The sequence below is a fragment of the Cyclopterus lumpus genome, chromosome 16, assembly GCF_009769545.1.
Source record: "Cyclopterus lumpus isolate fCycLum1 chromosome 16, fCycLum1.pri, whole genome shotgun sequence".
Classification (NCBI taxonomy): Eukaryota; Metazoa; Chordata; class Actinopteri; order Perciformes; family Cyclopteridae; genus Cyclopterus; species Cyclopterus lumpus.
This window is the reverse complement of record NC_046981.1, coordinates 3,644,618-3,659,410: the sequence shown is the minus strand read 5'-3', so window position 1 is coordinate 3,659,410 and position 14,793 is coordinate 3,644,618. Positions and strand designations below refer to the sequence as shown.

The window sequence follows — 14,793 nt, the reverse complement described above, 5'->3', positions numbered from 1 at the left end:
CAAGCCCACAGTATGTGCATTAGGACGGCTCCGGCACCAAAGGACAGCTGTCACTAAAGCAATTAAAATGACAAAGGTTAATTAATTCTCTCCACTTTTTACCTGATATGAGACATTCACAATGAGTTGAGTTTTTCATTTCCGGAGGAGTAATAGTGTTTTGAGGAGAGTAATTTATTTTTGATTTAAAAAAAAAAAAAAATAAAAAATAAAGCCACTAAGCCATTGTCTGATAGAGCCTTTAATAAGTCAAAACTGCGCCCCAGGACAGCTTCAGCCCCAGATTTGTAATACATTCTGCGGCAGGACATGATCTGAAATGACAATTGGTTGTTGTTGTTGTTGTTGTTGTTTTTAATGTAAGATACCTAATTACGCCCTTTTTGTAGCGTCGGAAACACAATGTGATTTGTTTATAAATGAAGCTCGTGAGGATGTTTTCACACTTACGGAAGCGGTTCAGAGGAGTGTGTGTGTGTGTTTGTGTGTGTGTGTGTGTGTGTGTGTGTGGGGGGGGGGATGAAAACCAAGACGCATATAATTACTATGCCAACCACCTCTTGACACCGCGAGAGCAGAACCCAAGAAGTTTCTAATCCGCCTAAATGTCAAAGCGGCGTTCGCGGCCGGGCCTCGGCGTGCATCTCCACGGGCTGCCAAAAGGCCAGTGGTTAGTCATCTGTTTACTCCTGCAGCTGCTGGGTGTCGTTGGGACTCTGAAGGAGAAGTCCCATGATTCTCTCTGCCATTTCTGACAGCTCACCCCCGCCCAGACCACATTAATCAGGGATTGCAGGGGTGGAGCAGACCGGATGGCACCGGCCCAGGACGACTGGACCGAGGGAGATCTGGGCCCGAAGATAACATGGCGGTCTGGAGAGCTGGCGGTTTTCAATCATTCACAAAACGACGGAAAACACGTTTTTTTTCTTCTTGTTGCCGGGTAAACTGGCGCTTTTGAAAATGAACGCAATTAGAGAAATGTTGGCTTTGAAGAGGAGTTAAATGGATCCGACCTCTCAAATTGCTCTCCAAGAAAGAGGATTTACCGGCGAATTGAGTTTATTGGATATTTGAAAATAGGTTCGAGTTTAATTTCCTACGTTTTAATTACACACCTCTGCTTTCTACATCCCTCTGTTTAATCATTTCGTTGAGTTGTAGTGAAAGTACAGGCAGTGATCTAAAAGTTAAGATTAGACCAAGTGCTCAAAGACAAAACATTAATTTGACATGATTGACAGACCTTTTTAATAAAAGGAATAATACTAGACTCAACAACTACATTTAAAGTTATTAATATGACCCCGAAGGGGCGAAAGATTATTTTAAATCGGCAATGTTATTAAATACAGACGTAAAACCAGCCAGATAGCTGCAATTACTTTTCGATATAAAACACACACACACACACACACACACAACTCTTGAAACCTGCATTCATTTAATTGTTTGTCACACAAATTATCACCCCGTCAAATGTCGCCCGAACGCGGCGAACGTTTTTTTACGGTTCACGGTTTTGATTCACCGTCTGCTGAAAGTGAATAAAAACCGTGGACCGTAAAAAAAATAATAATCAAAACGACGAGCTGAAAGACGTTAAAACGCTCGTCACGTTCGGGCGATATTTGTCTTTTGTCACATTTTCACCAATATCGATGAGTGCAGCCCGGTTGGCGAACGCCTCCGTACATCGTTCGTTTAATTTAAAACGTTTACGCTGTTTTTTTCGCCGTCAGACAACAGCCGCGAGGCAACAGATCCGTCTCTCGGAAAAAAAAGAAGCTCTCGCAAACCCCCCCCCCCCAAAAAAAAAACACGTTTCGTGCCCGACTGTTTACACTTGTAAGATTATGCGCATAATGAGGCCGCATTGTCTCGGGCAAAGTGCCGCTTTGATTCTTTTGAAGCTGAACAAACTGTCCTTGGCACATTTGGGCACCGGTGGAGAGATATCAAAGTCACTTTACTGGGATGAAAGAACCGACCCGAGCGGCGATCGGAGACATTAGTCATTCCTTCTTCCCGGTGACAGAAACATGCTCTCGATTTACGAGTCAGGTGCTCCCAGTGATTCCTGCCACCCTTGTTCCCTCCACATCATAAATTCCTCTTTATGCTCACTCATCCCACAGGCAGAACCCCCCCTATTCTTGGGGCTGCTTTGTCAGAAAACGCCCCCCCCCCCCACCCCCACGTCGGCATGTTGGATGTCGTCCAGGCTGCCATTAGCAGTCATTGTGCTGCGTGTACCACTGTGGAAGAGCACTGCATTTAAATAGCAGTGATTGGGCCCCTAGGTGCACATTTGTGCTTTTCTTTTCTTTTTTTTAACGTATACAGGTTTTCATCTGCATTTTAATTCATTCTTTCTCTGCGGTGTTGACTCACTTACACTGTGTTCATTTCCTCTAAATGCTTCACGTTGAGCCACCGGCTCCCAATTTATGTAATGAAGGTTTAATAGCCAATTGGAACATCCAATATCGTTAACAGCCAGCGTTAGTCTCATCCAGATTTTTCCCTTTTTTTTTTTTTTTGTGTGTGTGTCTTTTTTGTCTTTTCTTTTGATAACCAGAGGTGCGAACGTTTGATAGGTAGAATGTGTGATTAGCATCGTGCTGTTTGATGCATGTTCTGTCTCCTCCGCAGCGAGAACCACATTTTAACCGTTCTGTTTCCGCCCGTTTGTTTGATGAACTTTCATGTCTTCTGCTTGTAGGAAAATCTATTTTTCAGACATTTTGAAACACTTTTGACCTTGTTTTTACCTCCCCCCCCCCCCCCCCCCCCCTCCTCATCATCCAGCTTGTTTTTAATACAAAGTGTGTATTATTTGTACGTCTATTTTTGGACACTTCGGGGTCACCGTGGCTCCGACACCTCTTACAAACCGACTGCTTGTCGCGTTGCTGATGCAACGGTTGAAATGTATTGTACCGGACTCGTCGTTCGTCACAGAAATAAGACCAAGTCTAAAATGGAGATGTCGGACTGAGAAAAAAACGGGAGCGCAGTCGCGTTAAATCTTTTAAAGTAGCAGTGAAGAAAATGTCCGTCCGTATCTCTGTTGTCTTGTGTGATTTCTGCAAGTTTTATTTATTTATTGCAACATTTACCCCGCTTGCATGTTAGATCTGACTGGCGCACCCCTCCACTGGTGTCGTTTAAAATCCGCTAACAGATATCACACAATTGAAATCAAAGTACTTTTTCTTCTATATATATATATATATATATATATATTATTTTTTTTACCCTTTTTTTTTTTTTCTCCCGGTGACTTGATGAAGATTATTTCTGGCAGCTGCAATAACGTGAAAATATAGACGGACGTTATTCAGTCGTTTGCCACATTCAGGGTTCATGCACGGACACGGACGAGATTCCACAACAATATCGGAGAGAGGTATATTCACTCTAACAATCACACATTGCAGAAAACAACACCACTCAAAAGTATATTTGCTTTTTCCATTATGCCCTCTGATGCATACTGACAGATTCTTCTTATTTGCATTGACATTTACGTGTTCGCAATGATTACCAGCAACTGATTGGGAAACAGACAGAAAGCATGATTGAGGTGGAAATACACTATCGACATAAACAACTAAATTAGCAGGAGAAAAAACATTAATAAAATTGTTTTCTGGTCTTTGTGTGGAACCCACAATATTTACATAAATACAATCAGCATATTTTTACGGTTGGCTTGAGAAATACCTTTCCATGTACAAGCTGCTATGCATATAAGATGAGTATTGCAAGCCGATAAACGCTCCCCTAAATGCTCCCGTAATGACCTCAGGTGTAGGTCTGTTCATTGGAGCAACTTCAGTCTTGCGCCAAGGATATTTTTAGCTGGAATAATGCCTGTCAACGTCTCAAGTTGGAAGTGAATCCATTTTCATCCAAATAATCTGACATCGTTCAAGACCCTCCAGCCGGTCTCATTTTTTACATATTTTTTTTTTTTACACGATTTTTGTTCTCTTCTTCTTTTGTTGTGGTTGTCCCGGTCACGCGATCACCCCGTGGGGAGGTACGGGGTGTCACTGTGGTAGTTGTAATCTGGACACACCTTCTGCACCAGCTTGTAGTCGGTGCTGTAGAAGGTGATGAAGATGCAGATGACTTTGAAGGGCTTGGAGCACAGCCAGGACACGTGGCTCTGGGTCTGCTCCTGCGAGCAGCTCTGCGAGGGGTCGTGGGCACACAGCGAGTTCCTGGTGCCCTTCTCCACCTTCTCGTACTCCACCCGGCAGTTGAACAGCTTGTTGTCCTTGGTCTCCAGAGCCGTCTGCTGCTGCTGCTGCTGGTGGTGGTTGTTGTGGTTGTGGTGGTATTGCTGATGCTGCTGGTGGACCTGGAACTCCACGGCTTTGGTCGGTGGAACGAGTCCCACGGAGACGTTGCCCTGACCGGTCGAGTTGTGGCGGAAGTAGACGCTGAACGTCCCGTTCCCGTGATCCACGATCTTACCCGTGATGAGGAGGTTGAGCTTCACCGTCTTGATGTTGGAGTGGAAGTCGCCCCAACCGAACATCTTCTTGAACTTGCCGGTCTTGACGATGGGCCTCCGCTTGGTCCTGGATCGAGCGTCGCGGGGGTTCGATGCGTTGTTGAGCCAGTTCCACTGCTGCTGCTTCGAGAAGGAGTCCACCTCGTCGTAGTTCAGGTCCAGGGAGGTGAAGTTCTCTTTGCCGTAGAGGGTCTGGGACAGCAGGCGGCTGATGGAGACGGCCTTGCTGCTGTCCGTCCAGTAGGTCTTCACTCTGGATTTTGAGCGCTCTCTCAGGTCCGAATGTCCCGGACTCGGTGAATCAGCACTGGTAACCTGAAAGAACAAACCAGCACAATCTCCATTACATTCGTGAGAGCTCATACCTCCAACAGGGCCGCAGAAAATGTTGGAATCTCAAATTGAATCTCAAAACCATTTAAACCTCCACAAAATTAAAGTATTTTAACGCCTCGGCGAACCAGATTCATATCCCTTGGATTCACCAAATTGGTTCCGGATCAAGAAATCAAAGTGATTCTCCATAAGAATACTGAGACTGGCGTCTGATTCCATACGACCGAAGTCCATCCAGCCGCCTATCGCGGGCCGTTATAAAACCTCTAAATCCTCTAACGACCACGCGTTCCCTGACCGCGACCAACTCTGTGCAACCGCCCTGCGCCGCGGTTCGTCCTAATCAAGATTTAAGGGTATTCCTGCCATGCGCGGAGACGAATGGAGCGCTCCTCGGCTGCAGACATGATGCAACGGCAGACTATTACCTGCTCAATGCGACCCGAATGGATGATTGATGATTCATTCCGTGTCTCTCCTCTAACAATCACACAGATGGGGGAGAGAGAGCGAAGATCCCCACCGCCACCACGGCGGCCCGTGACAGTGATGCCCCGAACTCGAGGGCCGAGGGAACGTGACAGCAGATCTATCTGGTCTCGGCGTTTACATTTTGTACCTTCGCTCTCCCCCCCCCCCCCGCGATCGATACTCTGAAAATAAGGTTTGCTCTCATTCAGAAAGTTCACTGGATGACATTGTAGCACTGCGGGCCGGAGAGAGTACGAGAGGAGCTCTTCTTCGCACATAAAAGGAGTAAGGAATGGAGAGAGAGAGTCGTGCGATCGCCCCTCTTGAAAGTGTGCGCTTCATTTTGTGCACTCGGCTCCAGAGTGGAGGATTTTTTTTTTTTTTTTTTGCCCCCCGGTTGTTTTTGAAGAGGTCTCCGTGATGAATGACCTGATGTGGATCAACCGTTAGTGGCGTTGCGGAGACTTTGGCTTAGAATGTTGTCTTTTTCTCTCTCTCTCTCTCTCTCTCTCTCTTTCTGGGTGGACGAACAGAACCTGAGCGATTTCTTTCAATCGAAGCCTTTTCAAACATTTGGACATCTTTGCAGCAGGCTGGGTTTTTTGTTTTTTAATAAAAAAGGGGAGGAAGAAGGAAGAAGAAAAAAAAAAAAGAAGCTGCAGGACTTTTCGTCTGCAGAATGATTGTTCGTGACAAGGTGGAGAGAAATATGAATTCCAGCAGTTTCCTTGCGCAGTGGGGCAGTTAAACTGTATTAATGAACACCTCCTTTTGGTCTCCCATAGCTGGAGACAAAAGGTCTGTCATGTGGGCTTCACCGGTGATGCATTGTGAAGAGATAAAGTCAGCGCGGGGATGAGGGAGGCGTCCTGTTGAGGATTTATCGGCATCGTTATAGTCAAACATAAAGCTCCTTAGGATGTAAAAAGCTCAGTGAATTAGTGTCGTATAGAATATCAGCCAAGCGGCCACGAAATCGATTATCAGACATTACACTTCTGGTCTTTATTCTCGGGTTCGATAATATTTCAGGTTTCAGCTCGTTTTATGTGGATTTTAAAAGTGAAAATGCATTGAAATGTTGTATGTATTTGTCAATGGATTACGCCTTTTGATACTTTCACTATATTAATGGATCCCTTAGACCTGCTTTATAATAATAATAATAATAAATACAGGTTTTGGTTAGATGGACACTTGCGAGTGTTAGAAAATCCAGACTGTAAGACTTAATTTTCATGAATTCTTTCTATTCCGAGTTGTGAAAAAGAGCGAAGTCTCTGACAATCAAATGAAATGAAATTTTCATCAGGCAGTAATTACTGACGCTTCTCCGTAAACCGGGTTTCAGTCTCAACGGAGTCCTGAAACCAGATTGAGGGATATTAGGTGTGTGTGTGTAAAATATGGAGATGTAGATAATAATAATATTTTCAAAACAATGCAGATCAGAGGAGATTTTAAGAGCGTTTTTTTCTTTCAGGAAAAATGTGATTGCCTTCAACGACGTGTCATTTTCTGCGACTTCATGTTATGAATAATTTTTGTAAAGGAAGATGTCACTGGATTAGTTTTTCTTTTGGGGGGGGGGGGCTATTTCTTCACTATTTCCCTCCCAAAGTATCTGGCGTGCGCGCCCAGTCGTCCCGGTTGTCGCGGAGGGAACTCGCCCCCTTGTCACCGGCGTTCCGTACGGTTCCCCGAACTGTGACACGCAATTAGCTTTCATCTAAAGCACCTGACAGTCTCTGGATTAGAGCCCTCAGAGGCACACTCACAGAGACCCCCCCCCCACTTCACGGATTAGAGTCCAACCTGTAATCCAGCCCGGGGAGATTAGGCAGATCAGAGGCAGTCCTGACTAAAGCGAGGTTTATATCCAGAACACCCCGACTCACTGCAGCAACACTCGCAGGGGCCAAGATTCAGGAAAACATGCAACCCCGGCACAAAGAGAGAGAGAGACTGTGTGTGTGTGTGTGTGTGTGTGTGTGTGTGTGTGTGTGTGTGTGTGTGTGTGTGTGTGTGTGTGTGTGTGTGTGTGTGTGTGTGTGTGTGTGTGTGTGTGTGTGTGTGTGTGTGTGTGTGTGTGTGTGTGTGTGTGTGTGTGTGTGTGTGTGTTGTTAGATGCATGAATGTGTCTGAAAGAGATACTGCAGAGAGAAAAGAGGGGAAAGTGCTGCAGGGTATAAAAGGACGAGAGGAAAACAAACATGGCGGCGTAAAGGTCAACAGTCACACTGTGATGACTCAATAATGGGTTTTTTTGGTTCAATATCAAACTATATCTTCCACAGCTTCAAGTTAGATTCCTTTTGTGCGCTTGGATAGATTTATTTAAGTGAATATATTTGATTATTTCTATGCTTTTTGGTTCGTGGCCCCTTAAAACGACGTAACGCCTTCTTTTGACCGTTTTGACACCTCTCAGATTGTTTCATTTAAATATGTTTCAGTGTCCAGAAAAGCTCAAACATTTCTCAAGATGAGCGGAAAATAGCTGGAAAAGAAATCTCTAAATTCCAATCCAACAACTCCTCTCGTAACCCTCAGGTTAGCCGCTAGCTACCAGTCGTTTTTAATCCTTTACTACAAAGGTTACATCTTTTTTTGTGCGTCTGTAAGAGTCACAACAAATAAATCTGTGCACTGGACTCTGAGTAAATTTAAATTGAAGCGCAGACGTTTTCATCTCAATGAGATCTTCACCAGACGCGACGTGTAGCTGAAACAATTAGTCGTCTAATGGTATCTTAAATATCTTTGAGTTTCGAACTGTGAGAAATCTCCAGTTTTAGGAAATTATCGCAACCGTTTTCTCGCTATGAACCGACACAATCGCACCCCTCAGGCGGTTGTGTTCGGCATGATTAATAATAGTTCTTATTAAAGCACTTATGCCTTTGGATTTTTCCTCCAAAGTTTTGGTTATTTCACAAGAGATTCTTTGGGACAAAAGCATCCTTAGCACCTTTTCAAACGCAGGCTCAAAATCTGTATAGTGTCACTTTTTTTCTCTACAGAAAGTACACACTAACTTACACTTACAAGTACTTATCGGTCAAACGCAGCGCATGAAAAAACTAAAAAACAAATTCAATTTGCAATATATATATATATATATATTAAATATAGCGTTCCCATTCAAAAGACACCGTCAAAACATATCTCCCAATCATATTTAGAGGCTTTCATTCCGTGGCTCGGAGTTATTCCAACTTTCCCAACCTGCAGGTTTGTTATGTTCATGTCCTCCCCTGTTCTTATTGTTCCCCCGGCTCGGCGCATGAGGCAGAATCCCTCAATGAGATAACACAAACGGCTTCGGCACGCACAAATCCTTTTTTTAGGGAAAAAGGACTCGAGATTTGCCGGATGCGGTCGTCGAGGCTGCCGCACGAAACCTAAATGCTATCTGCTGTCGGCGAAGGCCGCGATAAGGCGCGGGCGTCCGCTCTTTAAGAGAAGAAGAAAAATAGAAAGGTAAACAACCCCCCCCGGCTTCCCTCGGGGAGGATATTCTATGGACCCCCCGAGCAGCCGACAAATCCCACCTTTTAATAGGACCGTCGGAGGAGCACACACAAAAAAAAACCTTTACCAGGAAGAATGAAAGTGTGTGTCAGTTTTCATTTACCTGAACGCTGCTGTGGCGGCGGCGTTGGGAGGGGTGGGGGAGGGGGGGGGTCTGTGAGTGCGACAGCTTCTAGTTTAAAAAGGAGAAGCGGGCCCAGAGCCGGATTTGGGGGTGGAGGGTGCCAGTTTTTGTCTCAAGGACACGAGGCCTGTTTACGGGGATCAAACCTGCTGTGACCTTTTTTTTTTCGCCGACCTCACAGCAAAAAAAGCATGTTTTTAATCAGATTTATGACCTTCTGATGCCGCGCACGTCGACCGCAGCACTCAAGTTCAAGAGGAACAAGTACACACATATATATATATATATATATATATATATATATATATATATATATATATATGTGTGTGTATTGGTTTATGGATTATCGCCTCTAAGTCGGAGCCTGTGTTTGTAAGAAATGCTCCCTCCAGACAGGAAGTAGTTTAAGAGTCCCTCGTGTGTTAAAGCCGTCTTTTAGAGCGTTCCTCCAGCTGTGCACTCGGGATGTGATTGTCGTTTATCGTGAGTTTAGCTCGTCTCGCCTTGTGCGGTCCCACCCGTCGTTGAGCTGATGGATCAACTAAGCACATTGGACGCCCGCTAAGAGTTTAGGCCTGCGCTCTCCCAGTGATATCAAAGTGCTACCTGAGGGGTGGATGTGGGTGGGGGGTGTGGGGGGGGGGGGGGGTCAGAGATGATGACAAATCACAAAGTGTGTCAAGACATCACAGGCAGCTCGCGGGTCGGAGTCCGAGGTCCCATCACCGCTTTGAGAGGCCGGGGCACGATTATCACCCGTGACTTCTGAGGAGGATAAATAGTGAACGCGGTCAGACTGCAGGATATCGGAGCAGGGGCCAGTTTGAAGGCTGAGGTGGGGGGGGGGGGGGGAACTAGCCACCGGTTTTTCAACTTACCCAGAGGAAAAATGCATAATCATATTATTTCACACACCACTTGGTTCAAAGGCGGGCCAAAATAAGTTTGCGAAGGTTCCCGTGGGTCTGTCAATCTGTTGAAGGAGCTGCAGGCGAAAGCTTAGGATGCACCGAGTACGAAACAATTATGATCATCCCATTAAAGCATAGCGAAGCAATTTGGAAGCGGAGTCTGAAGGAAGGCAAAAAAAAACAAACAGACAACACAACAACAAAAAACACACACTCTCTCTCTCTCTCTCTCTCTCTCTCTCTCTCTCTCTCTCTCTCTCTCTCTCTCTCTCTCTCTCTCTCTCTCCCATCAAGTGACGCTGCCTCGGTACCAGGATGCTCCACGATTAACGGTTCGACTTCGTATGGAGACGATAAAGGGAATCCATGTTTGTTTAATGTTTTAATGTCACTTGCTCCTCGAATCGAGGAATCCTCGCCGTCCCCTTCAAAAAGCACGGGAGTGAAGTAAAAAAAAAAGAGGAGGAGGAGGAGAAGAAGAAAGAAGAAAGCGGGGGGAGGAAATGATTAGTGCGCTTAGTCAGCTGTGAAATTGAGTTTATGGTTTTTCAAGACGCTGAATTCAATTCGATAATGGGTATTAAGTTGTAGAGAATAATTAATAGTAATTGACTTCTTTTCCATCACTATGCAAATTAAACACAGATAACACTACGGGAGCTTTTTTAAATTTTTTTTATTTTTAAGGCCAGTCAAGTTTGTGAGGATTAAGTTTATGGAATTATTTTTTTTGTTAGAGAGAGAGAGGGAGAGAGAGGAGTGGCTCCTGCTCTGCTTTGATTGCTTTGTTGACAGATTTATGAGTGGGTGAGGGGGGGGGCATGGGGGGGGTTACTGTCTTTTTCCGAGGATTAGAGGAATCGGGTTGTCACAAACTGTCTGGGAGCATTCTGGTGCGTTTGTCGTAATGTGCTCGGGCGGTTCTCTCTCCTCCCGCCGCACTGTCAAATATAGTCCTCCTTGAAGTGTGTGTGAATGGGCGAGAGAGGAAGGAAGGGATGGAGCTGAGGGGAGAAATATGCAGATTTGTCATTTTTTCGGGGGGGGGATTTGGGGATTTACGCTTGACATGTTGTTAATTGGTGACGATTAACGTGTTTGTCGTGGCGGGGCCTCGCTTTTTTTTTTTTTTTTTAAATGGCGGGCCCTTTTTTTTGATTATCTGCCGTGGTGCAATTAAAAAAAAAACGAGTTTTTCACGTCATCGGACCTGCAACTGATTCATCCGGCGACGGATCCCGATTCAGTTGTTGCTTGTTTTTTTGGACTCCGAAAAGAGCTCGTCCCCGCACTTGATAACCGGACTCACTCGCTTCATCGACAAATTAATGTTTAACGTGATGGAAAATGATGGAAAATGACAAGAAAGAAAGAAAGAAAAAGGTCAAATACATTTTTTTAAAAAGCCATTCAACTCACCAGAGAGACGACGGACAGCAGCAGAGCGGCCGCCCACAGACATGTGGTCTTCACGCCTCTCTGTGGAGCGCCCCCCCTCATGTCAAACTGTCCTGGATCTTCTTTAGACGCCAACAAGAAGAAGATAAAGAAGATGAAATCTCCCTTTTTAGACTGAGCTGGGGGCGGGGGGGGGAGGGGTCAGCTGCCGAAAACTTCCGTCCTGAGGCGGGTTGAGGGGAGATGGATCTTCTCGGGTTCATCCGACGGGGGTCAGGTGTCCTGCCGCTGAGAAGACGCCTCGAGTGTCTTTTTCCAGGGGAGGGGGGGGGGGGGGCGGAGATTTTCCGTCGCGAGGTTCAGGAGACGCCGCGGCGAGAGGAGAAGCGAGGTGTTTTGTACATCTGAGTGTCAGTGTGGAGGGATGTTTTATAGAGTGCGCTTTGAGGTTTCAGAGAGAGGGAGGAGGGATGGAGAGACAAATAGAGTGAGCGAGGAAGGGGCGAGGGAGTGGAGAAAAGATGGGGGGGGAGAAGGAGGTTCATGTTATTGACTTTTGAGAGGCAACTTTTTCCTCCAGCGTCGTCGGGGACTGACATCTAGTGGTCGTTCTCCTCCTCTTCTTCTTCTGGAGACGCTGTGATGATGTTGATCTGATGTCGGGAAGGAGGCTCGTCCTCTCACACGTGGAAGTAAGTGACTCATTAAGAACAGGCGTTTTATTTTAAGAGCCAAATAACAAAGCTTAATTTATTCTGTGATTATTTTTTTTCTAAATGAGGTTAATCAGGTTTATTCTGAAAATCAGCGTTTTAGTTTTTTTTGCCACGCAAATGAAAAATAAATTACTAGAACTAAACTTCTAATTAATATTAAATAAATAAATAAAATAAGGTATAACTATTAATAGATAAATGGCTTTTTAAACAAAATAAATTAAGAAAGTTGTTCAACTTAATTCAACATTGAACACAACTGCCAAACAAAAAGCAGAATGTAAAATGTTAGTCACTAATTAGATCTGCAGACCTTTATTGAATATTTAAAAGCATGATTGATCGTTTAATTTGTGCACACAGCAGGTTTTTTTATACCTGACATCAATTAAAGAGGACTAGAGCGATTAGAACCGTTAGCGCTGTTAACACCATTAGCGCTGTTAGAACCATTAGAACTGTTAACACCATTAGCGCTGTTAGAACCGTTAGCGCTGTTAGACCTGTTAACACCATTAGCGCTGTTAGAACCGTTAGCGCTGTTAACACCATTAGCGCTGTTAACAACATTAGCGCTCTAAGAACCGTTAGCGCTGTTAACACCATTAGCGCTGTTAACAACATTAGCGCTCTAAGAACCGTTAGCGCTGTTAACACCATTAGCGCTGTTAACAACATTAGCGCTCTTAGAACCGTTAGCGCTGTTTAAGGTAACTTATAGTAACGCATCGTTTGGTACCTTTTCATGGGATTTGTTGACGATACAGAAAATATGTAAGAAAACAAAAGACTTGTCCTATAATGACAATTTTAAACATATTTATTTAGGGGTCCTGCTCGCTTGTGAACATATGAATAGAAAAGAAATGACACGATAACTTTCTTTGTGTGTTTACAACCGTGTTCTTATTTATTTTCAGGAATTCTTCCCATACATATAAACAACCTGTACAAAAAAAAAAAACGGCTGAGCCTTTCGACTGTCTTTTCATTTCCGTTTTTTTTTTTCTTCTTCTTCATTTTCATAACATACAACTTGCATCATGATGAACAACAATCAGCAATATCACACACCCACTTCGCAATATTCAAACTAAACATTTTTTTCTGTGCAATACAAAATAAATGTACACATACGTAGATTTTTTTTCTCCAAAAAAATAAAAAAATTGCTGTTATTTACAAATCCCACAACAACAACAAAAAGTAAACATTCTCCACACCAGTTTGCTTTCACGTTGAACTCAGCAGAAGCGTCTTCTCTTATTGTTATTAACATGTTGTATAATTTCTTTGTACAGATCGTCTTTTTTAACTATATTTCACCCCATGTGACTGAAAAACGAAAGAGCACCTTTTTAATATTGATTACTACATAAAAACCTTTTAAAAACTCAGAAGTATACTTTGCTAAGTGACCTCAAAAGAAAATGTCGCCTTCTTTATGTGTACATGTAGTATAATGTGTCCCATTCAAGTATTAAAACTATATGACAGGACTGTTAGTATTTAGTTATCGGCAGTAAGGCAGAAATCACATTTTGCATGACATGAGTGGTTTAGATTTATTATTCTTTCTTTTTCTTTAATTGATGCCAAGTTTCAGTTTTTTTCCACAATTTTACTGAATGGTACAACAATTTTTTTTTTTAATTACATTTTAATTTATTCTGAATATTTATGGTTTTATCTTTAATTTGACCCCGGGCAGAAATAAAAAGAAAAAAGTGATAAACACCAGACAAAAATCTACAAAAAACCACAGAAGGTACTTTTTACTCCAACCCCCCAAAAAAAAAAAAAAATCTGTTGTGAGAAATAAAATCTATACACAATATTCACTTGAGATTCACGTCCGTTTTCGTAGAAGGCGACACGTCAAAGTGTCGTTGATCTAAGCGTCGGTCGCTGCATGGGCTCGTGTGTGGAAGAGGCAGTGCTTTATGGCAATAGAAGGTAGAAGTCACGTGTGCATATCATGCTGCACTAATATAGTGCAATGTGTAGAGCCTGAAACAAAGACCCGGGGTGGAGGCATAAACAACTGATTGCAGGCTACTCCCCCGTCAGCATCGTGCAGATCGGTTTATCCCACAAAACACTGGCGATGTGCGCGCCTCCTAAATCAAGCGAAGGAGAGAAAGAAGAAAAGAAAAGAGGGAAGAGAAGAAATGCCTTCCCCTTTTTTTTTGTTCCAGACCGTAGAAGAGATTTGAGTCAAAACCCAGAGGAGGATTGAGGGGAGAAAAAAAAAAAAAAAGGAATCCAAACCTTTTTTTATGGAGATTTTCCTCCTCCTCCTCTTCCCCGCGGTGACTTTTGGCAACGTATGAACCGTCAGAGCATCCTGAGCCTCCAGCGACTCAGCATTTTTAGGGAACAAGCGGTAAAAAGCGTGGGGGGGTGAGGGAGGGAGGGGGGGGGAGAGTTGGAGCTTCTGTCTTCTGCATCCAGACTCCTGTAGCTGCATCTTTTCTTTTTAAGTTAAGTGGAAAGTGTTGGGGGTGCCACAAAAAAAAGAAAAAGGCATTTAATTGAACGCGGTGGAGGTCACGAAGGCTCTCGCAAAAAAAAAAAAAACACCTACAAAAGAAAAATCAGAAACGGGTGATTGAATGGAGCTCTACTTGGAATGGATAAACCCCACCACTGTGTTTTCTTGTCTTCACCGCCCTGTGACGTCGTCCCCTTCTTCGTCTGCAAAAAACGCCGTGATGAAGGAAGTGGATCTCCGAAGGTTCTCGGGGCAAAGCGCCTCCCGGAGGGGGGGGGGGA

At 44.0% G+C, this 14,793-nt stretch overlaps 1 protein-coding gene across 1 annotated transcript; it reads right to left on the bottom strand.

Annotated features, from left to right (window-relative positions):
- Positions 1-4,033: 4,033 nt before the first annotated feature.
- LOC117745325 (neurexophilin-1) lies at positions 4,034-11,404 on the bottom strand. Its single transcript, XM_034553573.1, has 2 exons — positions 11,324-11,404; positions 4,034-4,843 (listed from the first exon to the last, which is right to left on the bottom strand). The coding sequence occupies exons 1-2, from the start codon at positions 11,402-11,404 to the stop codon at positions 4,034-4,036; spliced, it is 891 nt and encodes a 296-aa protein (XP_034409464.1).
- Positions 11,405-14,793: the final 3,389 nt, after the last annotated feature.